The sequence below is a fragment of the Halyomorpha halys genome, unplaced genomic scaffold (genome assembly GCF_000696795.3).
Source record: "Halyomorpha halys isolate HHAL.00 unplaced genomic scaffold, Hhal_1.1 Scaffold595.1, whole genome shotgun sequence".
Lineage (NCBI taxonomy): Eukaryota > Metazoa > Arthropoda > Insecta > Hemiptera > Pentatomidae > Halyomorpha > Halyomorpha halys.
Genome location: NW_027112496.1, coordinates 664,147 through 689,621, shown reverse-complemented (window position 1 = coordinate 689,621; position 25,475 = coordinate 664,147). Strand labels below are relative to the sequence as shown.

The window sequence follows — 25,475 nt, the reverse complement described above, 5'->3', positions numbered from 1 at the left end:
TCGGAAAATGCGATTTTTCTCATATCTAACTTGAGCGTAAAAAGGTGGAACAGTGGATTGAGTTGATTTATATTTTCTAAATTAATACTTATAATTAACTTACTTATATAATAATACTTATAATTATAAATTCATAATTATATTTAACTTGATAAGTCAACACCAACTTCACACATGTTCGTTACAACTCCTCTACATATGATACACACAACACAGCATGGGTACACGCACATTCATTTTCAATCAATATTTTAGATCAGAAACCTTTTCAAAATGAATGGTCTACTTGAATTTGCCGCCAAGTATTGTAAGTATAATCGCCTCTGCCTTTATGTTGTTTATAAGTTTCGAACTTAAAGTAAGAAAATATCATTTATCAATCCCAAAAAGGACAAACATAACTATAAATACCTGTAATAATCAAATTCTGTCCAAATGCGTGAATCCCAGTTAGGATTGTCCAGCACCACATCCAGTATCACTAAAAATAGGGAGGAGGTGGACAAAATTTCTTCCATCGTAATATCTTTAGGTAAAATTTAGTGAGATCTGAGCAACAGGTATTTTAAACAGAATGCATCAATTTGGTTTAATTTTTGGTGTAAAAACTACATGAAGCAGTTAATTATAATTAATTCATAATCAGATAATTTTGCGCAAGGTCTAGGATGAATTCATAAGGTCAAAAGTGTTTACTCTACTTCATTTAAGGGAATGTAGTTGATATCTCATGGAGTTTCAGTTTTCTATATTCTTCCAATTTGGATCTCTTCTAACCTATTCTGAATTCAGAATAGGATACCTATTTATTGACATAACCCTACCCTCCTTCAAAGTAAAAGTGATGCCAAAAAGGCCATGCCCACAGAGAGTAGGATTACCTTTAATTTAATAGGAATGTCCGCCATTGAAATATATACCATAACATAGGGCAGGCAGTACTTGTACTCTTCAGAGTAGGTCTGCCACACCCCAGATCCATGGTAAGGCCTGTCTTTTTTGCCTCACTTTTCCTGGAAGCTTATCCCATTCACTACACTCCTTCCTTGAAGATTTGGAATGTTGGAAAAGATGGTTCCTTTGATAATTGATAACAATATAATATTACCTCTTCCCAAATATTATCATTGGTTGTTAAGAGAAACATTATAAGAGATTATTGAAGATATTAGGCCGATTGTAAACAGTGAAACATGAAAAACTGCTCTTCCCCATAGGTCTGAAGCAGTGTTGCCATCAATACTCTAGTTTTATTCATAATAATATTTACAAAGTTTTTAGGTTACTAATAAATATTTTAATTACAAATCAAATAATAAAACTAATTTTCTACGATAAGATTTTCCTTCTGATGTAGTCATCAGAAGGTGCCTGGGCTACATGCTCTACCTTAAGACTGAAACACTGATAGATGATTAGAAAGAATTCAATAAAAAGTATACTATTAAATCATCTGATCAATTAGGTATTGTATAAATTATATTACTCTTATGTAATGATGTGAACTTGTTTCTTAATAATACGACAATCTTCATAAAAAATCTTGTTAGATCATTCTTGAATGCTCTTTGCATTGTAAGGCTGATGTTAAAGACTACTTTATCTCCATTGTATCAATGATTTATTCAAACAAATATGATGCTTTTTCCAAGAATTCCTCAATAATAAAGCACAAAAATCTTTATCATTAAAAATCATGTATATGTATATCACCAATGTTAATACTTAGCTGTTTTGATGTTTAGAATTTGTAATATTTTAAATATAAAGATGTGAGGGCTTCAAATTCTAATTTTAGTGCAATTTGATTTATCTTATTACTTGATCATGCTATGCACACTTGATTCCCATAATGTATTCTTTTCACCTCACAGTTCCTGAGCTAGAAAAAGTTGCAGAGGCTGGAGACGGAGCAAGTCAAGATGATGATTTATTGAAAGTACTCCAGTTGCTTAAAACAAAAAAGGAAAAGAAACCCTCTCCACAAAAGAAACAGAAGAAAATACATGAGAAAAATAGAGCTAATGTCCAGAGGCATCTCCCAAGACCAATTTTACATCCAAAATGGTATCCCCAGCCCAAGTGCGCTCATATACAAGTATGGCCAGTTTACTTATTATAGTAGTAGAAAATAATATTAATCATAACTTAAGATTTGTAAGACAAGAGAAAACCAACGTTCATTGAATTTAATATGGATAACTAATTGGAGGTAATAAAACAAATAAATCAAACACAAATTAATAGAAAAATGATTAAAACAAATAATAACAAACCAGAAACCAAAAAATGCCTAAATGTGTATGTAAATAAATAAGAAACATAATGTGAGACAATATTCAAAATTGAAAGGAATAGTTTCAAATTTTAATATAGAAGAAATTTACAAAATCACGATACAAAAAACCAAAAAAGAATCATATTATTAATCAATATGCATTCTTAAAGTTTTTTAACCATTTTTTTCCCATCAATTGTAAATAATGTTTCATCTTTGGTTTTGGATGTGTCACTCTAAGATTATTCTTCTTCCTCTTTTTCCTTATCTTCCTCTTATGCCATTTGCTGACGTCGAGGAGTCTCAATCCAGCGTAACCACTCTTCCCGATCTCTGCTTAGCTGCTTCATCTCACTGAAAAATTTGCCTCTTTTTCTTCCAATTCTTTGGGTATACTCTTGGTATGTAATTTTGGGGCATCCGCGTGGTCTCCTTCCTGTGGGTCGAGCCTCTCTTACCATTATAGGGTTCATGTCCTTGTTCATGCGGCAGACATGTCCAAACCACTGTCTTTCTAGAGTGGTTTTAAGTTCTGTAATTTCTATTTGCTCTATAATGCTTTTGTTTTTAATGTGATCTCTTCTAGTTCTCCCTAGAGATATGCGAAGGAACCTCATTTCCGGTGCTGTTATGTGACTAGAGTGTCTGTCCAGCATTGTCCAGCTTTCTCCGCTATAGGTGAGTGTAGGTAGGTAAACAGACTTATATGTATGCATTTTGGTCTTCTTGTATACTTCGTGGTGTCTGATGATGCTATTAGTAATCTGGTAATGCACTTTCTGTTTGATATTTCAGCGTCTATCTTACCCGAACTACTAATTACGGTCCCTAAGTAGGTATATTTTTTCACTACCTCAAGTGTCTTGTCATTTCAGATCAGTTGGACATTTTCCTGTTCTTCCCTTGCTATTTCAGATCAGTTGGACATTTTCCTGTTCTTCCCTTGCCATAACGGCCACTTCACTCCTGAAGGTATTAATTTTCAACCCTATCCTGAGCAACTCTTCTTCCCATTCTACCAGAGCTTGTTGTAGTATGGTTTTGGTTTCAGCTATTAGGTCTAAGTCATTCATGTATAAAAGGCCTTGTATGAGGACAGTTCTCATATTCCATTTCCCAATTGTTGTCTACACAGTTTGTCGCTTGCAGATTTTGTGGATTTCATCCATTACATTTATAAATAGAAGGGGACGTAAGCTATCTCCCTGTCTAACTCCTCTCGCAATTGGAAAAAGTTCAGATTCCATACCATTTATTCTTACCACTGCCATGGCTCCTTGTAGGCTGACTGTATTGCCGCCAGCAAGTCTCCAGGTACACCCTTGGCTATCAGTGCATTCTAAATTTTTTTTCTTGTGACCATATCAAATGCTGCCTTCAGATCAAGGAATGCAAGATAAGATTTTTATCTCTGTCCCAATCTTTTTCAGCAATATTTCTGAGAACAAAAATTTGATCCTGCATCTGTCAGCCTGGATGAAAACCAGTCTGTTCTACTTCTAACTGCCCTTCCACAATCCGCCAGAGTCTCCTTCTAGAGTTGAAGTGTAAAGTTTATAGAATACGTAAAGAAAACTAATGGTTCTATAATATTTGCAGACTGTCATGCATCCTTTTTTATAAATCAGGAGGATTAAACAATATTTCCAGTTCCTGGAAATTCTATTTCTGTCATATACTTCTTGGAACAGCGATTGAAGTACTTTAAGAAGTTCTTGACCACCATATTTAAAATACTCTGGTGCAATTCCACCCCTTCTTGATGCTTTACCTCTTTTTAGCTTATGGATTGTATTTTCTATTTCTTCTTCCTCTATAACCTCCAGGCTTTGGAGGTTATTGGTCCACCAGTCTGTCACATGCTGTTTCCAGTTCCTTAGTGAGGAATAGTAATGGACAGCAGCTAATAGACTTTTGGGTTCATAATGAATTCCTCATAGGATATTCTTTCTATTCACACAAGAGAATCCACAAAATCACCTTCTCATGCATGGAAAGAAATAGTGTAATTGACTATTTCATATACGACAGGAAGATAAGGCAGTATTTGCTGATATAAAAGTAGTAAGGGAGCGGAGATGGGCAGTGACCACCTTTTACTTGTGGCTGATACAAAGATCATTCCTGAGTATAAAAGGAAAATAAAAGCATTTGAAACACTCAACGTAAGGGCCTTGGATGCCCAAAGGGTCAAGGCTTTACAGAAAGCCTGGAAAATAAATTGAGAGAAACGTCATTCGATGGAGACATGGAAAACATATGGAAGGCACTCAAAGATTTTACTTTTGAAATAAATGACATTCCTCCTTTTGGCATTAAAAAAAATAATATATATTACCATTCATAAGAAAAGTAAACAACAAACTAAACTTGAAGCACAGTGTATTGTTTAAAATGGACATAAAGGAGAAATGAAAAAATACATACCAATTGTCAGAAGTTAATACATGTAGCATTTATTTGTTTGTAGTATTTTACTCTTTCCCCTTATTTTCTCCACTTTTATCCATTTTCCTTGCCCGCGTTATAATTTTTGTACACTATACTTATAATTTGCCTCTTTATCATCTATTATTGTTACATATATTTTCTTCCTCTCAATTTTCATTTTCTTTTCATATTTAAATTTTAAATTAATAATAACTAATATGTTCATACTTCTTTGCATTATATAACTTTAATTTTATTTCATTTCCTTAAGTAAGTTATTGTACCCGCTTTTTCAATTACCTATGTCTACATTTTATTTCCCGCTTCTCTCATCACTTCATTTTATTAATTCTATTTTGTAAAACTATTCATTGTATGTGTAAAATTATTTTGTTTGTACTTTATTTACTTACTGTGGTTGTTATCTTGTTTTGTTTTTATCCCTGAAGAAGGCTAGAAACTCTAGCCGAAACGTCGGCACATTAAAATAAGTTAGTCATACTTATTTGTGTTTCATTGACAGCACCCCCAACCATCTTCTCCTCATTTATCATCCACGGTCAACTATCTCTCATAATTATGAAACTTGGCTAATTGTATGTGGGTACATTCATACATAAAGATCTTTGATCAGCTACTTAAAAATAACACCCAAGCAAAATATGAAAATACATAAAAATCCAGAACTTGATCATTATGACGCTTATTATGTTCAAAGAAATAATATACGTCACTTATTCCAATATTTTGTTTTTTTTAGGAATGCTATTTACCAAAAAAAGCTACTTTGCCTCATCCTGAAAGGTAATGTTTTATATTTAACAGATTTAATAACATTAACAAGTTAATAATATTTAGTTCATTATATTCTATTTGATTAGTTATTAAATATTTAGTAATTAATCATTTTTAAAATAATTAAATCATGATGAAAATAATTGGTTGGTAAATAAATAACAACGTCAGAGAAGATACAATTAAAGTATTTCTTGGTGGTCAGTAAGCGACAGGAAAAACGTCCTCTTTGAACTTGAAAAATGTAAAGTCCTTGTCTTCCTTTAACATATTTAATATTTTTCATTGCATTAATTTCAACATTTTGATGAAGCTCATTGACTTCTTGTATCCGACCACTCTTTGACAAAATTAATACTATACCAAAACTATAATTCTTCAGCTGATGTCTACGCCACAAAATGTTTGTCCGGCTCCAATACGAAATCATTAAAAAACACCTTTTATGAACAATCAAATATTTGGAAAGAAACAGCTCTGTTAAATTAATTGCATATTAATATCAACGTATTAATTGCAACATGAAAGTTAACGATTTGATATTAAAAGGCGTTACTATTTTTTAAATAATAAAATTTTTTGGCCAAAACATTATGAAAAATTTTAACAATGTTTACTACTGATAAATATGGACATTTAGCATTTAAATAATTTCTAAATTAATAAATAGTAATATATGAGGAATATAATTTCAAAAAACCAATCTACGCATTATTTAGTGTCACTAAATGATCTGAGCATACAGCACTGCCTAATTTAATGAAACAAATATTTGTTACATTTAGGTTTATTATAAAAATCAATATTTATATATTATTTGTATTTATATTATTTGATATCATATTATTAGCATTATAAATGGTGTTACATATATTTTTATTTATATATAACACACAGTATACGACATATATTTTTCAGTAAAATATATGAAATCCAAGTCTTTTTTTTTCTACCTATCTTTTTTTTTTTTTTATAGTAAATGCCAAAAAAATGTAGTTTCTACTATTCTCAAATAAAATCTCTTGAGAAATTTAACAACAAAGAAAGATAGAAACGCCTTGAAATAATACTTGTTACACAATTTGATATGATTACTTATTCTTATATCATTAAAGGCTTCATATTCATATGCAAAATTCATTTATCATATATGGTAGGTTTTGAAGAAAGAAAAAAAAAAGGATGAAAAATTTACTGACTGGTTTATTATTTTATAGGTCTAAGAGCAAGCGCTCAACAGTCAAAACAAGCAATCTCAAAACTGGAACGGTCATCAATAATGTCTCAAGTGCATTAGAAAAGTTTAAAGTAAAGAGAGAGAAATTTTTAATATACCTACAGCAACTTCAAGATGAACTTACAGGTACATATAAAAAAAATATCTTTATTTTTTGCGGAGCACAGTACAAGATATAATTGAGTTAAAATAATAATAAAAGGAATGCTACTTACAAAATAATAAACCTTCATGATTTTTTATTATTAATTGATAACACTAAGAAATCATTTTTATACTGAACAATCATCAGCTTACAAATGATACCTCCTTAGCGAAAGGTAACTAACTTCCCTAAGCATTTATGTATACCTACAGTTTCACAATTACCTAAGGATACCAAAAAATACAGTCCACACAGATAGAGCTACACCAGTATCATTCAATCTCATTTGTCAATCCAGTTAAAACAATTTCAAGGTAAATTAATATAAGTAATATTTATTTTAAATAATTATTTTTCCTAACCACAAAAGTAATTAAGACTTAGTTTCTGTATTGATGATTTACTTCACAGTAGTACTAAGTATATGGAAAATAATTTTACAATAAGTTTCTCTCTTTTAGTAAAATCAATTGAAAAGTTGTAAGTTTCCAAAAAGAGAGAATCTTTAATTGTATTTTTCGTAAAGTTAGTTTTGATGTATTTAGCACCACTGAGAAGAATGCCAGCAATATAGAAACTCAATACAGAATAAAAATAAATCACAGAGTTTTTAATCCACACCCATGTTAGTCAACTTTACCAGCCCAAACCATAAACCATACCATGACATAATAATCATTATTTTTAATACATATATTAAAAGAATCCAGTCAAATTACCCTCAATAAAGTGTACAGTGCAATCTTAATAATTCAAGTTTCAGTAGTATAAATGCTCCAATAACCAGAACTACCAATAAAAAAAATAATAATTATAATGGTACTGAGAAATTTGTTTCTAGAATAAATTAAGTATATGGATAAGACTCATAAATAAGTAAATAATGGGTTATATTTACTTTGGCAAAAGGTGTTGATTCAATATATTTTGAAAACTAGCATAATATTTGGATTCAATATGGTAAAGAAAAATTGATTATCACAAACCATAAAAAAGTTGTTTATCACAAAAACTTAAATAAAATTTATAATTACAAGCATGTACATTAGTTATATAAATTTTAACTAAGGAAATAAAATCATTAAAATTTTCCATTTACTTTTAATGACAAAATGAATATCATCTTTACAGAAATTTTACATTGTACAAAAGAAAGCATGCCATCTATTTTTAAAGATAAATAAAATATAGCGTTGTATAAAGTATTTTTATAATTACACAGTGGTATTATCAATCAGCTGTCTTTCTATAAGAAAATAACAAGAAACAATTTTAAAATTCTTGAAATACTTGGTATTAAAAAGTCCAATTTATTTTTAAAGAAATTTTTCCACTCTGCAACCTCATTCCTTAATTCTTGAGATTAGTTCTGATTAATTAGGTTATATTTTAAATTAAATTTATTATGTTCTAGAACTTAATCTTCCCAGCATATCAAAAGAAGAAATGATTCCAAAAGGGAAGAAAAAGAATAAAAAAGAAAAGAGTGAGTCAAAACAAATGGGAGCTACAAAGTCAAAGAAAGCTCCTAAAAAGAAGAAACTTGGAAAAAAGAAACTATCTAAAAAAAAACCATTAGTTATTGAAAATGTTGTTCATTTCAGCAGTGATAGTAGTACATTCAGTTTCAGTGACTCGGAAAATATCTATTAATATTGGTGGTATTATGAGGTCGATTAACTAGAGTTGATTTTCTGTTCTAAATAAATAGACCATTTTAACACAAGTAGTTTATTCATTAGTAACATTAGACAGTGATTGTAAGTACAGTTTTTTAATATTATTTTTGCCATTACTTTTGATTAAATTAATATCAATTTATTACAGTTTGATGCTAGCTTAAATCATTAGTATAATTAACAACTTACAGAGATAATAAACTATTTTTTTTCTTAACTAAAGTTGAGTTTTTGAAAAAAAAATGTTGTTAATTAAAAAATATTTTGTGACCAGATTTTAAACGCTTCCATTATTTAACAATATTGAGTTATTGAGGATAAGCTTGAACTTTTACATGATACTTCATATATTATTTAACTATAAAATGCTAATAAGCATTTTTATAATGAAAATTAGTAAGACAGCTAAACTCAAACTGTTCTGTTACATGATGCTTAATATATTATTTAAATACAAAATGCTAACAAGCATTTTTAGAATGAAAATTAGTAATACATACAAGTAAATTATCAAAGCTTCCAGACATATTGCATGAGTATTACATATTTTATCTATTTTATGTAGGGTAGTCATTTAAGTAAACATTTTGGCAAAAATGTACTCTCTACAAAAATACAGCAGAATGCTAATATCTACCGACAGTTAATAGAAAGATTGCCCACAGCAATAAATAAATTTAAGTTTATTAAAGATTATAAATAAGCATGGGAATAAGTCAAAGAAATATGAAAAAAAAACATTAGTTTTCGAATTTGTAATTGAATTCAATATTAATGAATCTTTCTCCAAATAAGAGACCAAACCAAATCATTCAGTTATAGATATTATTCATTCACTATCAGAAGGTTCACTGATGTTCAGAGATATATTCAAATCAATCAAATACCCCTCCTTTATCAGTCTTTAATACCCTAAATTTTACTCATAGATGTTGATACAGCTACAAAGTAAACACTGTCACAATTACTTGTAAGAATAAGTAATTTTATCCTACGCCTCTTAGAATAATAATGTACATATAGTGTGCAATCGGTTTGATGATTTAAACAAAATAACTATATAATAAAATTATAAAATCTATAAGTGCTTATTTGCATAAAAAAATAATAATAAGATAATTTTTAAAAAATGTATATCTTTGTTCTTACTCATACGAGACAGATTGATAGTTGAGGAGGTGGAGAAATAATTGATGTCTACATAATTTAATTAATTAATAATAATAATTTGAGACTTTGTGAATGGATATGGGTAGGGCATTCCAAAATGAGGTAATATGGATAATTTTTTTTTTTTTAAAGGAAACCATTCAATGAGAATGAATATAAAAGTTTGTGGGCTGATATGTCATATTAAAAGAATGGATAGAGAAACAGAGGGTGGACAAATTAAGGATGTAGAAAGGCTTTTTGGTTAAACAGGATCGAAAGAGTATCCTAGTAAGTATTGCTGTTGCACAAAATTTGAAAGACACTTTTAACTCAACATACCAACTAGAGACATGAGAGCATCTTGGGTTCTCACAGATGAATGATGTTTCAAAATTGGATCCAAAAAATATCACTGTGGCTTTTGACTCACTAAGTGATATAAAAGGAAATTCTTGCCAATATCAATATTGCAATAATGCCCTCAGCATTGCCCATGTCTTTGAAAAATGCTTGAATTACAGGTCAATGTTAAACCAGCGAGTAATATGTTGTAAATGGTGTTAGTGCGAACTGCCTGGTCCTATAAGCAGGCTTCACAGAAGTCCTAAACAAGGTATTTTCAGGGAGAGGCAATAATCATAGGAAAAGAGAGAGAGTGAAGAGGTATTAAGATGGGATACTGGCAGTGATGAAGGGTGAATCGAGCACTGTTCACAGCAGGCTAAGAGATGAAGTTTAGGCACCACAGGAAAAGAAATTACAAGCAGAAAGATGAATCTCCAGTCTTCATTGAGAGAGAGAATTCAAATAAGGAGATAAAAGCCTCTGTCTGAAAGAGAAGACTCAGAAGAAGCAGACAAACGCTGAATTCTTATTCGGATCTTGAGGCCAGTGTTGAGCCTAGACACACCAAGTAGGATGAAACGTTAGGAGAATAAAACAGTGTGATCAAGAACACCACATTAAGATCTAAAACAGTAGGCCAATATAATGAAATACTGAAAGCAGGTATATCTCTATTAATGCTGTGCATTGTTCTCTCTGAATTATCTGCTGGTACCTGAACAGGTGGTGTGAGCTTTAGGATAGTCATTGTTTCTTCTAATACCCATAAGGCAGTTATATTTTATCCTTTTTTTGTAGTTCAGTATATTTATGTCGTAATATTTGTTGAACAGATAACATATTTAAAATCTGTACAAATGGATGATTATTGAACATTTACAAAACATACAAATAATAACGTAATTTAAGAAAAAAATGTCAACATCATGGGAACGATGAGAGTTATCCATGTGCAGCCAAGTATATATCACCCAAACTACTTGCAGTGGTGGCCAGGAAAACTAATGAATAAAATAAAACTCCAAAGAAATGAGGCTAAGATGCCCAATGGAATGCAGTGCCGTGGGCCTGGGTCTAGTAGGAGAATAGTGTAAAGATGGCACTGTTTTGTAGTTCCCTACAAATTCTGACTATAAAATAAGCATTAAGTAGACTAGAAACGGAAAAGATAATTAAATTAAAAATATGAAGGATCTTAAAAATGTTTACAAAAATAAACCTCGAAATAATGTAAAAGGATTGAACTATATATGAATTAATACTTTCATTTTAGATCTTAATAATTAATTTTGAAATTCAAAACGATAACTAAAAAATATCATTGATTAGTGTTCTGTACTTATAAACCACTTCATTGACTTGCAATAAATAAACATGTTAAGAAGTATTAAATCCAGAGCTAATGACTCATTCTTTCAGTCAACCTCTGACAAAATACTTGCTAATAGATTAGGAGGATTCAGAAAACAGATTGCTACGTTAGGCAGTTTGTCAAAATGTTTGGTAACATAGAAATATTTCACTTAGCCCAAACATGTTTGGTTTTAAATTGATGTACAAAAATAATTCTATACTATTTTTTTCTAAAAAAAATATATATGTAGCAATATAAATTTTTAGACTTATAATTTTTTATTGAATAAAAAATGGAATATTTTATTCCTATTTTTCGTGCTTAGATGAAAATACTTTCAGAGTTCACACATCTCGAAGTATTTGGTTTAACACTATGGACATTAAGAATATTTTCCAAAGATGATCTGAAAAAAATTTAAGTATAGAATATCTATGTTTGACAAAAACTTTTGCCATTAATTTACTGAATAGTATGTTTTTAGAATTTTAAAAACATTACTTTATTTTTATTTTAAATCAAAAGAATATTTTACACACTTAAGATGTTCTAATTTTTCAACTTGTTTTTACATTAGGTACATATATTTTTTCTACATCTAATAAATAATTTTAAATATCAACGTACAGCTAAGTACTGCTATTTATGTTCTTTTCTATTTTAGAGTATATATTAGATTGGAAATGCATGTAAGATGTGCACCTGTTATTTCAGGAGATTTGAGAATAATTTCAGTGACAAGAATCACATGTTCCTAATGTAATTTCTAATACACTATTTGAGATAAATTTGTATAGAGGTTAATGCTGCATATTCATAAAGTGTAAGTAAATGTGATTGATAACAACTATAAAATAAAAAGCAATACTTCTATTATTTAACAAATGTTATTGAGTTAATCTCTAACAATTTATTTGAAGATTAGTTTTTAAAACAGTTACTTGGTGAATAATGTTCATCCTATTAAGCAGATACAGCAATTTTATTCAACAACATTTTTCTAACTTTTTGTTTTGGATAACATTTAAGCACAGGTAGGCATTAATGTACACTACAGCCATATACATTGGTAGGTTTTTGTCCTTTTATATTAAAATTGGAAACCTGAATTTCATATGTAAAAGTAACAATTAAGGCACTCAGTCCTAAACATTACATCTGACCTTAATAGTGAATTGGAGTTACAGGCTTTACCAGAATTTTTAGGGCTAATAAGATTTTGTTAACTACTTTTAGGAAATTTCTATCATTTAAATGCTAATGTTGCTACCAAATTATTGTATGTGATTCAACAAATATTTTAACAATGTAAAAGTTTTAATTTAGCTACTATGATTTACAACAGAGCACCTCAATTATATAAATGGGTTAATAAACCCAACCATCTTGCTCCGAGTCCCCTACAGTTGTGTTTAAAATGAAATTTTACCAATAACATTGTTTTATATTTTAATGCTTACTGTTAATGCTGGCCAAAAGTGAAATATATTATACATATGTACAGCTTCATGTCTACTACATGTTTAAAATGGACAATAAAAAAATGTTACTAACATTTTTATTAAATTAGTTTAAATTAAATCAAATGTTATATATTATGTCAGAAATTTCAATGTTTATAACATTTTGCTATTCTAGTGTAAATAATAGGCACCAAAATGTTTTAAGACATGTTACTAGCAATTTTATCTCAATTATGAATCCGTAATTACAAAATTATGCATTAAATCATATAATCACATATTGTAACAGTTTCTCAGATAAATATGTATGACCAGTTTTATACCATAAATCCACATATTCGGAGTAAATGTATGTTTATTTATACAACATAAAATTTATCACACTCATTACGATTATTATGTTACACTATAACTGTAGATTCAAACATTCTCATTCTGCTTCCACTATATAGCTCTGTTTTAAGCAGTCATACTAATTTTTAGTTCGCAAAGGCTTGTTGCATCAGCCACTATTCCTTCTATATCTAAAAGTAACTATGGCCATAAGAAACCTCTAGTGTATCAAAACATTTTTAATTTTTATTTAAGCCTATGCTTTGACATAAAATTTTAAGAATGATGGTTTTAGCCTTCAATAAACAGAGATTTAAATTTTACTAAAACACAGGGATAGTACAGAGTGATAGATCAGAATAAAATTCAGCAAATCACTATTTTGTTCAAACCCAATGGTTTATTGTATTCTTATTCTCTAATTATCAAATTAGCTCAAGACAATTTAGAAAACAGGAATGGGAACTGTGATTTTCAGAGTAATTCTTTTTGTTCAACATTATGGTTAGTATAATATATAAGTTTGAAATACTTTAAAAATCACTTGCTATCAGTAATGCTTTTTTTTGTTGAAATTTTAATTTTTATGATATAGATTTGAGATGTATAAACTATGAATTAGTAGTTTCAAGTATTTGAAGTGAATTTCACTGAGATGATATTCAAAATGGTGTAAGCTTATTATTGAGAAATTTAAATAAATCATGCAATTTTTATTTTAATGGCCAATTTTAAAATTAAAATGTATTGAACTGAAAGAATATGAAACCAAAAAAATGTTAACTTTCCAATTTAACTCTACCTAATACAATATAATTTGAATAAAAACTAATAGTATGACTGACAAAACTTTTAAAAAAATCCAACTTCTGATTTTATTTTCCTTCTATATGTAATATGAAAAAAGTAATTAATATATTTATCCATGTTTATACATAATAATATATATATATACTTATATGTGTGATAAGAAGCAATGACTGAAAGTTTTACTAATGATAAGAACAGTTAAAATTGAGGAAGGCACAAATTCTTAATATATGTTAATTCTTTTTAACAGTCAGAGTCTTAATAGGTGGTCGACCATAAAGTTTCTCTCAGTAATTCAAAATATCTTTTCAGTAAAATCTCATCAGTCTGAACCATTTTAAAATCTGTGTATCCCACTAGAAAATACTTCTATTGAACTTGACATTTGTTTTTATTTTTCCTATACTTATCTATTCATAAAAAAGGACTATTATGTGATATATGAAATTTATTTAAGGTAAATTTGTTAAATTTAAAGGCAATATTATTCTGCTTTGAATTCAAAATTTAATTTATTAAGTAATTTTCTATCTTGATGCCTGGATTTATATTAATAAACTTAAACTATAATAATTAAATCTAAACAAAATCATTTTGAGGAAAGGAAGCAGGTTTTATAATTTTCCATTCCATAGGGAAAAAATTGAAATGGAAACCTTCAAACAGGAGGGGAGACATATAACTGATAAATTAATTATTATTTCTTTTTTGTTATCTCACATCAAAATATAATAATTTCCTCATTGTATTATGTTGTTACTCCTTATAAAAGTTTTTTTTTTTCAATAACAGTCTTGATAATGTTTGGCTCATGTATGAAGGCTAGTATTCCTAAGGCCTCAGTTATTTTTAAAGTGTAAGTTTATTTCAATATTTGAAGGGATAAATAACGGTATTAATTCAGCAGGTTAGGGGTCTTGGAAGGAGGAAAGGTTCAAGAGCAGCTGCTAGGCCTATTGAAAGGTAGTTACTATGACATTGAATACGTCATGACAACATGTAAACATCTGTAGTTTTACAACGGTGCCGCGATGAAAAGTTCGAAAACTCCAGGAAAAGAAATAGATAAAAGTATCAGTCCGAATATTCTACATTATTACGTAATCGACAGGCGGGTGGGCCAAGGTGCATATGGTATAGTCTGGAAAGCATACAAGCGAAATACTAGTCAGCCTGTGGCTTTAAAGAAGATATTTGACGCTTTCCGAAACACTGAAGACGCCCAAAGGACATTCAGAGAAGTCAGCTATCTGAAGGCATTTAAAGGTCATCCTAACATTATACAGCTTCTAAATATTCATAGAGCTACCAATAATTCTGATTTATATCTAGTCTTTGAATACATGAATATTGATCTCCATAATTACATCACTTCAGGAAACAAACTGGACGATAATCAAGTAAGGTATATTATATATCAAATATTAAAAGCACTAAAATTCATGCATTCGGGTAATGTAGTACACAGGGATCTGAAACCCTCCAATATTCTTCTCAATATGAACTGTGAGTGTAAAATTGCTGATTTTGGTCTAGCGAGATCTCTAGGAGAAACCCGCCATGGAACCAGGAATCCGTTGACAGACTACGTTGCGACTAGATGGTATCGGGCACCCGAAATACTACTAGGATCGAAAAGGTATACACAGGTGGTAGACCTGTGGAGTCTTGGTTGCGTATTGGCGGAGATGGTGACTGGGTCGCCAATGTTCCCTGGAGATTCGACGACGAACCAGCTGGAACTTATCATATCTACGGTGGCCCACGATGATAAGGAAGTGGAAGCCCTGAGCAGGCTGGGGGTGGGGCGGCCGAGGATCGTAAAGGGACTTCCCCTGAAGGAGCGCCTCCGGTCCTCCAACTGCGAGTGCATTGACCTAGCTTCGAGGATGCTGAGGCTAGACCCTGCCCAGAGGATCAGTGCCCAGCAGGCCCTCAGGCACCCTTTCGTTTGCAGCTTCAGGAGCAGGCGAGGAGAGCCAGTTATCGGAAGGGCTGTGCAGGCTGCCATATCCGATAACAGTCGTCTTACCGTCCAAGACTACAGGGTCGCTCTCTACAACTACGAAGAACGCAAACCGAGGACTTTCCTTCCATCCAACTTACCTGGAGTAACTAGATATTCGAAAAGTCGGAACAATGTTTCCTTGAGTAAGAAACCTTTTTCGTCAGAACCAGAAAATACTTCTTACAAAGCAAGAATTTATGAATCCACGAGATATCCACCATTATCAACTAAAACGTGTTTCAGTGGTAATTTTCAAAGTAAAGTTAGCATACGACACTGAAGAGTCTTTTAATATTATAGTATACAAATGTTCAATTAGCATTTGTTATATGTCAATAAAACCTTTGACTGAGTTGTTTTTAATGCTGATTCCGTTATATAAAACTCATAGATATACATTAGTTTTAGTAGTAACAAGAGCCAAGGTAAAATTTAGGTCTTCGGTAATAGGCCACTGTCTCTTGTACCACATGGTTAGGAATTTGACACCTTGAACATGCTCCCTTGTCCCTTCCTGGGCAGTTCTGGCACTGATTTTTTTTTTTTTATAGCTAATAGAAGGTAAAAATATGCTATGAATTAAAATCATATTTTAACTTAATTTCTTCAGATATGATGCTAAATAATGCCAATCACTCATAATCCTCCGCACATCTAATAACTTCAAACTTATCTTATAAAATAATTATGGTTTTAAAAAATAAATTTATATTTTAATAATAATATTAATTTTCAATTGAAATTTTATATTTGCAAAGAATTGTACTCTCGTCATTACTAAAAAGATTATTAGGAAAAATAAATAAATGTACGAACGATATTTATGATAATTACCTTTTATTATTAACATAGACAATATGATCAAACATTGACATTCATAACATTCATCACAGAAAAATTAAATAGTTCAATTAGCAGTCGCTCCTCCATCAACAGGAAGCATGACGCCATTAATCATTTTGGAAGCGTCACTTAGTAAGAAAATGATTGCATTAACGACGTCATCCACCTCTGAAAAAAAGTAAAACAGCATATGTTAAGGAACAAAAACTCACCAATAAACAGGAAAATAATATAATAAGGATATGGGTCTTACATGTTTCAATAAAATCAAGTAAAGCAAGGAAAATGAGCAACATATTTCATATTGTTAATTTAAAAAATAAATTTCTTTCTCATTTCCTACCTTTCATGAGAAGATTGCTAACCATCTAGGCCAAGTCCTGACGAAATTTAAACATCTCACTTTAACTCAGTGGCGTAGCGTAGAAGGGACGGTAAAATTTCACAATAAACAATTATATGTTAAATAAAATTCGAACTACTTCATTTCTTGACACCTGCCACCCACACTACGCCACTGTTCTTACTTCCCCTAATTGTAAGCATAATACCTGAAAATTACTTTTGGCGAATGAGAGTCGTAGCTACAGGTTTCGCCCCTATTAAATTTTACTAACAACCTAAAATGACTTTAGATTACCTGCGAAAGAGTTTCTAAGTTTTCCTTTATCATCTCATTCCACATTCAATATTCTTGTTTTACCAGCTTGTCTACAAGGGAATTTCACCTTAGCTGCAGATACAGTCGTCTTTCGCAATCGTAAGCCAGTACATCAAGGTAAGGACAGATTGTATTCAATTGTGAAATTTGATTTTTGTGAACAACTTTGGTGTTTCTAATATCTTTTTTTTTTTTTCGGCCAAGACTCCTATTGGAGTCCTATACTGCCTAACCATGGTTAGGGGTCAAAGTTTTTCATTTTGTGGGACCGCCACTCAATGAAAAAAGTCAACATCCCAGGCCGGATCCGAACCGGCACCGCCAATAGACATCAAATTGGTAAGCATGGTATCTTTTATTATTTTGTCTCGCATTCTTTGCTCTATTCTAGAGGACTTGCTGAAAACTGATCACAACCATGATCATCTCCATTGCAGCATTACAGTACACATATATTCTCATTGCACTTCATTGTATTCTTCTCATTTTCCTGAAGATTGTCACCACATTGGTGTATTGATTGCATGTTGCAGTTTCAATAATACCATTAGTAAGGGTAACGTGTAACGGGTAAGAGAAACTAGTTCGTCAAGTGGCCCTTTGTGCCAATTACCATTGATAAATAAGTAATATTTAAAGGGATTCATCTGGAGATATCTTTAGGACGGTTTGAGGTTTGGGGGTACAGGAAATGTTTACATTGACCTTGGTTCTACATTGTCCAGAAGACGGTTCTTAGATGTAAATTTAATGTGACACCTGTTAAGTTACTTTCTTAAGGATCGAATTCTGACTTAACTACCTTTCAACCCTTAGCAAATGTAAATACACCAGAAAGACTTGCTAGATGACTTCACAAAGTAAGATACTTTTGTGTATCAAATTTCATACGTGGCGCTGAACCAAACTTCAGCACCCCTTCATAATTGTGACCAGTCCCGACTCTTAATATGTAACGAATGCTTGCCTATCTAAATTTTATATACTTTGTATACTTATTAATTAGTTTTATTATTATTTAGGTGACAGACCATGGTTGTTTAAGTTCTTCTTGGCGTGGTTTTCTTCGTAGGGTGGGTTCGTCACTCCCACGCTTATTTTTTGTGAGTGCAGCCCATTGGCTAACGGGCCTCACAAATGGCCGGGGGAGGTTGTGAGTGAGTTTAGTATAATTTTATGCTTGAAAAAAGCCCTGGTGGGACCAGGACTCGATCTGACAACCTTTGGTAGACTGGCGCATTGCCACGTCTCAACCGCTGCCCCCTATTAGTTAATTAATTAGTTTTAACGAATGTAAAATACTTTATCCCGAACAAGTAAATATATCCTATTTATATTAGTATGTGCTGACTTGACAACATCTACAGCATTTTCTGAAGTGGAATCATCTTTTTCAGGAAGATTGAACAATACTATATTTTTTTTTGTTTCTTTCTTCTCAAAATAATTTATTCTGTTTTAATAAAATGTTTGATTTTTCAAGCTCACCAGCCTTGTTTTTAATATTTTTGATGTTACGTTTTCTAACAAAGTGTGCATTTTTTTAACCTGTCTTTCTCGAGATGCAAAAAACGAATGTCATATACTGGTTTAATTTATGTTACCAAATCATAATGATAAATTATACTTATATGTTTAATTTAGCTAAATAAAATAATATAAATCAATCTATCTATTGTGTGCATCTATGTATATCCTCAAATATGGTAATATTGTAGGGTCAACTAGTGTTGTATAAACATTGTGAATTGAAATATATTTTTTTGTTCTATATGTAATGTTAAGGTGATAAAAACTTCATGAAGTGAAAGATATTGTTTCAATAATGTTATGTTGTAAATTTTAATTTATGTGTACATATGATAATAATATTTAAAATGAAATAGATGCACTTGACAAAATGAGAATTAGTACATGAACATGGGGTAAACCCGAAACGTATTAGAACAAATTTAGAATTGTGATATACTCGAAATTGAGATTTTTTCACCTCAAAATCGTAAAAAAAAAAAAAAAACAATTTCATAGGAAAAAAAATCTAGGAATTGAAACATATTTCTTCTAAATATGAATAAAATTAATTTTAATATTCATAAATTTTATGGAGAAAATATGTAATGAAGAAATCATTACATGAGTCTACTTCTAATAGGCACATCTGGATGATATAGTTCTTATATCTAACTCTTCTAAAAGAAGTCGTAGCAAGCAGTGACCCAGACATTAGACACAGAAATTTCAAACAAAGCGAACTAAGCTTACTACCAGACCCATAATACTGTGATAGATAAAACCTATCAGAGATCAGGAATAAACTCAAGGCACGCTTAGCGGAAATTTCTCAGTTAGGAACCTTGATAATTCCAGAAAACAGTGGCTGAACTGTCGAAACTTTCTTTTTTCGAAACTACTTGGCCAGTAGGGTTACAGTTTTGTGAAGATGCAGATGAGTATTAGGGAACAAAGACGAATTTCATTTTCGCTGTTGTTTTTTATTGTTTCAGTAAACGTTTTTTTGGATAATACAATAATAATGGTAATACAACGTACATTTTCTGTTGAAAAATGGTTCAATCTTTTATCTAACCTAAATAAAAGAAAAAGTAAATATCTTTGAAAAGTATCTACTGAATTATTTCAAAAAGCTAACAGGAGGTCATTTTAGTTAATAGAAAGGTGAAGTATTTACTCATTTTTCATTTAGGGCTCATTATTCTGAAAAAAACATTTCGCACACAAAAAAAAAGCATTGCAGACTTTTATAACTTGTGTAAATTTCCTCAAATCTGAACCCTAACAGAACTCTTTACGTCCACTATTTTACTAGATTCAGTTTTTCACACACCAATATTTCTTCCAAATAATGAGGAACATTTTTTGAATATATTATGAAAACTGCAAGTCTTATGGAAATAAGCATTATGGACTTATTTATGGTGCATTGAATTAAGTTCTAACAAAACATTACTTTCAATATTTTCCAAAATTATATTTAAAAAACAAAAATATTGGTGAATGATTTTGACATTATCACACATACGTAGAAAATGACATATGAAAAAGTCATATTTTCAGAAAAGTTCGATATCTCAAAACATATTTGAAAAACGTTAATTTGAAGCTCGTTAAATATATCATGAAGTACTTTATAATGATTATCTTTCTAAGAATAGTAGTTTTCATGATATTTGATAATAAAAATTCACAAAATGTTATCCTCGTTATTATGTAAATAATATTGGTATTATGTTATATGTTCAACGCTGAGATCCATTAAGGCTCAATTTGAAATTTGTCAGATTCACCATAAAGTAGTTTATAATGCTTCACTTCCAAAGTTTTACATAATTTATTAATAATATATTCACAAAATGCTGTTCCTTAAAAAAAAAATATTGGTGTTTAAAAAACTTAACCTAGGAAAATATTGAACGTAAAGTTTTGTTAGAGCTTAATTTAAGGTTAAAAGCACTGTTAGGTCTCGAATTTAAGTTCGTTAAATGCACTATAAAGTAGTTTATAATAACTTTTCAGCTACTATTAATGCTTAGGAGTAATTGGTAATAAATCTAAAAATATACGGTGGCCATTTTCAGAAATTTATCTATATTAGGCCGATAAGGGGCGATAAACTTTTTACCATAATGTTTTTTAAGCCAGAATTCAATAACAGAAATTAGTTTGTATCACTTCTAGGTACATCAATATTTTATGTTATTTTTTCTAAGCTAAATCTGAAACTATTTTAAATAAGAAAGAATTCATTTGGATGGCAAATGATATATTTTTATTTATGTTGTGTTAAAAACTAAATCAATTTCATTACTTTCCAAGACTGAACAATTTTTCAGAGACATTTACATTGATTTTATAAAAACTTCACAAATACAATGTATATTTATTACCTGCGAATCTATGAAGAGGGATCCTATTCAGCATTGGCTCGGCCTTTTTGGGGTCTGACCAGCCCAACCTCCCCATGTCAGTGAGAACAACTGTGGGGTTGACACAATTAACCCTGATATTGTGGTTCCCTAGTTCCAAGGCCATTACTTTGCTGATAATGTCTAAAGCTCCCTTTGTGCCGCAGTACACTGTGTGGTCACGGAGTGCAATCTGGAATATTTAATAATCATGTAGAATTTACTTCTATATTCCTTATTTTAAAAATAAATATATAAATCTAAGTACGAACTAAACAAAGCGCTTGGTGGGAGGAGTTGAGCAGCCATTTTGGGTTTATTTCGCAGACTTCGTTCTATCGTTTGAGTTCCTCTGTCCAAAAGCCAGAAACAAAACTTGTATATTATCTGAAGAATACTTTGATAGGGCTTTTTTTAAATCTTAATTGCATTGCTAATAAAGAAATGAGAGTCTCGCAGTGAGATATCGGCTGGTCTGAAGAGTCTAAAAAATTATTTTTGAGTTCTGATAGAGAGAAAAAAAAAATGTGTATTATTTCCTTTCAGAAAATAAGGTTCAATTTTCACTTAGACTATACGTCTGATAAATCAAACTTTATTAAAAAATGAATATTGAATTATTTACGATGCTCGCCCACTGACGTTTATTTTATTCTAGAAAAACCTAAAATTTTCGCTTATTTCTTTTGTAGCTCCATACCCTTATTGATGTTAAACCTATAGCACTAAAAACCTACTGCCATTGGTGACACTTTGGGGGTCAGCAATATTTCAAAACTAATAATAATACCAAATAAACATTGGAACCTTTTAATTTCATGACATTTTTATTTTCAACCACTCTAATATACGATAAATATGATTGTTCTTGGAAAAAGAGTTCTTTAGTTTCATTGCATATTTTAGTTTTTTTGAATAATTGAAATACCTAAATATGGGGTAGGCAAAATTTTTTTAAACCCCGGCGGCTGACACTCACGCTTCGCCACTGATTCTATTATATTCTCTTGGCTCCAAGATGCGTTTCAAGTTTTATTTGACAACAATCAAGGTCTAAAGCTTTTTTTAAAAAAAAAAAAAAGTATTCAATAAAAGGCTTGGCGAACCCGAAGAACATGCTGAAATCCCCCACGAACCTATACCCATCGTTCTTGCTCCAATAATCTTTTAAAAATTTTAAAGGATTCGTTTGTAACTTAAACCAAAAAATATATATGCCTATTGTAATCGTCTATCATTTTAACCGGGTTTAGAATGTTATTTGGTACGGAGGATGTTATTATAACTAAAATAAAACATTTAAGAAAAACAAGAGATCTTTTTCTCATTTATTTGATTTATTATTTTTTTAAATTGTGTTTAATGAAAGAATTGGAAAATTTTTACGTATTTATAATGAAATGAGTCTGGATATGACTGGAGTTTTACCATTGGATAGATTCTCCACAAGACTGTCATGCTATTGCATCATGACTAACATCACATTTATCTGTGGTATATTTATGTAATATAATAATAAATTTTAATAAATAAAAAATATGAAGAAGTGGGGAGGGTTGTGTTCAAAAAGAACAAAATAGTTTTCAACTATTTATTATCCGACATTCATATTTTAAATTATACGGTCAAGTATATACACAATAAATAAAAAATTTGGATGTCACTCATCTATTCTGATTTTGAAATGTGTTGCCACTTTAACCTATCTGGCCTCATTGGCGGCATCATGTACTATTTTGTTTTTAAAGATGAGTTGAATGGTAATAAGTATGAATAAATCATCAATTATTAAATAGATCAATAAAAAAATTTCTTACCAACGAGGCCTGCGAGGAAAGATTCACAATACTGCCTTCAATTTTATTGTCGATCATTGCTTTGGCAACAACTTGAGTTATTAGAATAGGAGCTTTGACATTGACATTGAATAACCTAAAACAAAAATTAATATTTTTATTATTTAGATGTAAATGGGTAAGCAGAATATACTTTTAGCCGCAAAAAAACATGTTGCGTGCAATGTGAGGGAACTTGTGCTTGTGACATTGCACCTCCATAAAAAACCAAATATTGCGAGTTTGAAGTCGATTTCCCGAACAGTAAACCCTCATGTGAATGCGAGTCCTGGCAGACTACTGGAGGCAACTAACAACGATAGAGCGATGGAGTGATGGTATTAACCTTTATCGGGAATTTCGTTATGTTCTTCTAGGGTGGCAAATAGGCGCCCAGAGGTTTGGCCTGCTTCGAAAAATAGGTTCTGTGACCTGCTGACTTTGAACGTTCATAATCCGTTGATCTAAGCCAATAAGTGTGTTAGCCTCTGAACTCGAATGTTGAACTGCATCGCTGAGAATAACACTGCCTGTCTCAAAAGTAATAAAAAGTGTCTGGAGACCCCAACATACACCCAAAGACTTTTTTAGTATTCATAGCGAACCGTCGAAAGAAGTAAGCCGACCCCTACCGTGCGTTGTAGAATTAAGGATAGAAATGGATGATATATAATAGAAAGTGGAAATATAAGGATGCATGTAAATAAATAAGTTCTGAAACAAAGATCCTTTACAGGTCGTTTATAATTATAAGAACTTTATATTTACTGATTTATCAATATAAAAAGTAATAAGTACTCAGTAAACATAAAAACTAAAATAAATAATATTAAATAACAATTATCATGTATTTTTAAAACAGAATGGATGAGAAAATACATATATGGGAACAGGTTTTTTTTATTGCCTTGTATTCGTTATGTTTTTATATAATACATTATATACTAAGAATAAAATACTAGCTACATAATAGTGTAGTACCTTATTCTCATATCGTTTTGACAGAACTAAAAAGGCAGGCGGTTTATTAATAGATTCAGGTACTGATAAGAGAGGAAGATCATCAAGGAAAACCATGATAATTACGGATAATCTTTATGCGATCTTTCGGATTAGATGTGTAATTTATCACCACTATTATCCAAACTAGATAGTGTTATCTTAAAAATATTTATGGAAACATTTTAGCGAAATAATGATAACAGTTATGTAATTTTATGGCTTAGAGATCTCTAACAAACTCATTTATCCAGCTATTCTTTTGAGCCAACATTCAGTGTTTAACTTCTAACTTGTGTAAAGATGAATGGTTTTCAACATAAATCGCATTGCGCATGTCATTGAACCTGCTGTTTAAAACAATAGGCACAGGTGTGAGATAAATAAGGAGGAAAAGAAAAACAAATAGCTCATGTTAGTAACAACAATTTTACTCTGAGATGATTAGACGTTTTTTTTACCTGTTATTATTACCAATAAAAGAATACATTTACGAATTCAAAACTATCAAAATAAGTTCGCTTAATATATGATAAATCTTAAGTCCAAAGGATATTCATATTACATGAAAAAATCAACATATTATATTATAAACATATTCTTTCAACCAACGTTGATTTTCCCACTAGTTGGACTTACCATAAGTAGTATAAATACCTATTGATAAGTATGTAGAAGAACACAAAAATTATTTATACACATACATAATTGATTGTATTATTTCAAATTACGAAGAAGATGGTATGGATGCAGTCAAAAGAAAACAAAAAGAGTTAACAACTATTTTATGTGCCGACGTTTCATCCTACTTTGTATAGATTTATCAGGGCTGTTCAAGTCTAGAGCTTTCGAGACTTTTGATTAATGTATCTAAAAATTTTCGAAAGCTCTAAACTCTAACAGCCCTTCAGATGACGTTATATACTGTGGGGCGAAACGTCGGCAAAGCTGTTACCTATTTTTTATCCTCTTTTAACCGCACCCAGACCATCTTCTTCATAATTTAAAATTTATTTAAAACTATACCATCTTTTTTTGTCGGATGTACCTGTTAGTAATTCTAAAAGTTTTATTTTTAATTTTTTTTTTTTATTATTATTATTTTATTTTTATTGGAAGATTATTGATTGACCGTGTGTGAAGATGAAAAGAATATGGTCCGGGTGCGGTCAAGAAAAACTCAAA

At 30.6% G+C, this 25,475-nt stretch overlaps 3 protein-coding genes across 4 annotated transcripts in view; 2 read left to right on the top strand and 1 right to left on the bottom strand.

The window, feature by feature from the left end:
• Window positions 1–151: 151 nt before the first annotated feature.
• LOC106684607 (uncharacterized) lies at window positions 152–8,611 on the top strand. Its single transcript, XM_014426790.3, has 5 exons — window positions 152–307; window positions 1,875–2,098; window positions 5,469–5,512; window positions 6,721–6,866; window positions 8,300–8,611. Exons 1-5 carry the CDS (start codon window positions 274–276, stop codon window positions 8,536–8,538), a joined length of 687 nt encoding a protein of 228 aa, XP_014282276.1. The 5' UTR covers window positions 152–273; the 3' UTR covers window positions 8,539–8,611.
• A 3,458-nt stretch (window positions 8,612–12,069) lies between these two features.
• Window positions 12,070–16,412, top strand: Erk7 (Extracellularly regulated kinase 7). Of its 2 annotated transcripts, none has more exons than XM_014426816.2 (2): window positions 12,070–12,238; window positions 14,929–16,412. In XM_014426816.2, exon 2 carries the CDS (start codon window positions 15,053–15,055, stop codon window positions 16,307–16,309), a length of 1,257 nt encoding a protein of 418 aa, XP_014282302.1. In that variant the 5' UTR covers window positions 12,070–12,238; window positions 14,929–15,052; the 3' UTR covers window positions 16,310–16,412. The 2 variants fall into 2 exon arrangements, with proteins under 2 accessions (XP_014282302.1, XP_014282303.1); XM_014426817.2 differs by having other exon boundaries at window positions 12,152–12,238; window positions 14,926–16,412.
• A 435-nt stretch (window positions 16,413–16,847) lies between these two features.
• LOC106684628 (D-erythrulose reductase) overlaps window positions 16,848–25,475 on the bottom strand; it is a 13,441-nt gene continuing 4,813 nt past the window's right edge. Inside the window, exons 3-5 of the mRNA XM_014426818.3 lie at window positions 23,274–23,388; window positions 21,439–21,649; window positions 16,848–17,040 (exon numbers count right to left, since the gene is read on the bottom strand). Coding sequence (XP_014282304.1) covers window positions 16,937–17,040; window positions 21,439–21,649; window positions 23,274–23,388 — 430 coding nt within the window. The 3' untranslated portion in view covers window positions 16,848–16,936. The remainder of the gene's footprint in view (window positions 17,041–21,438; window positions 21,650–23,273; window positions 23,389–25,475) is intronic.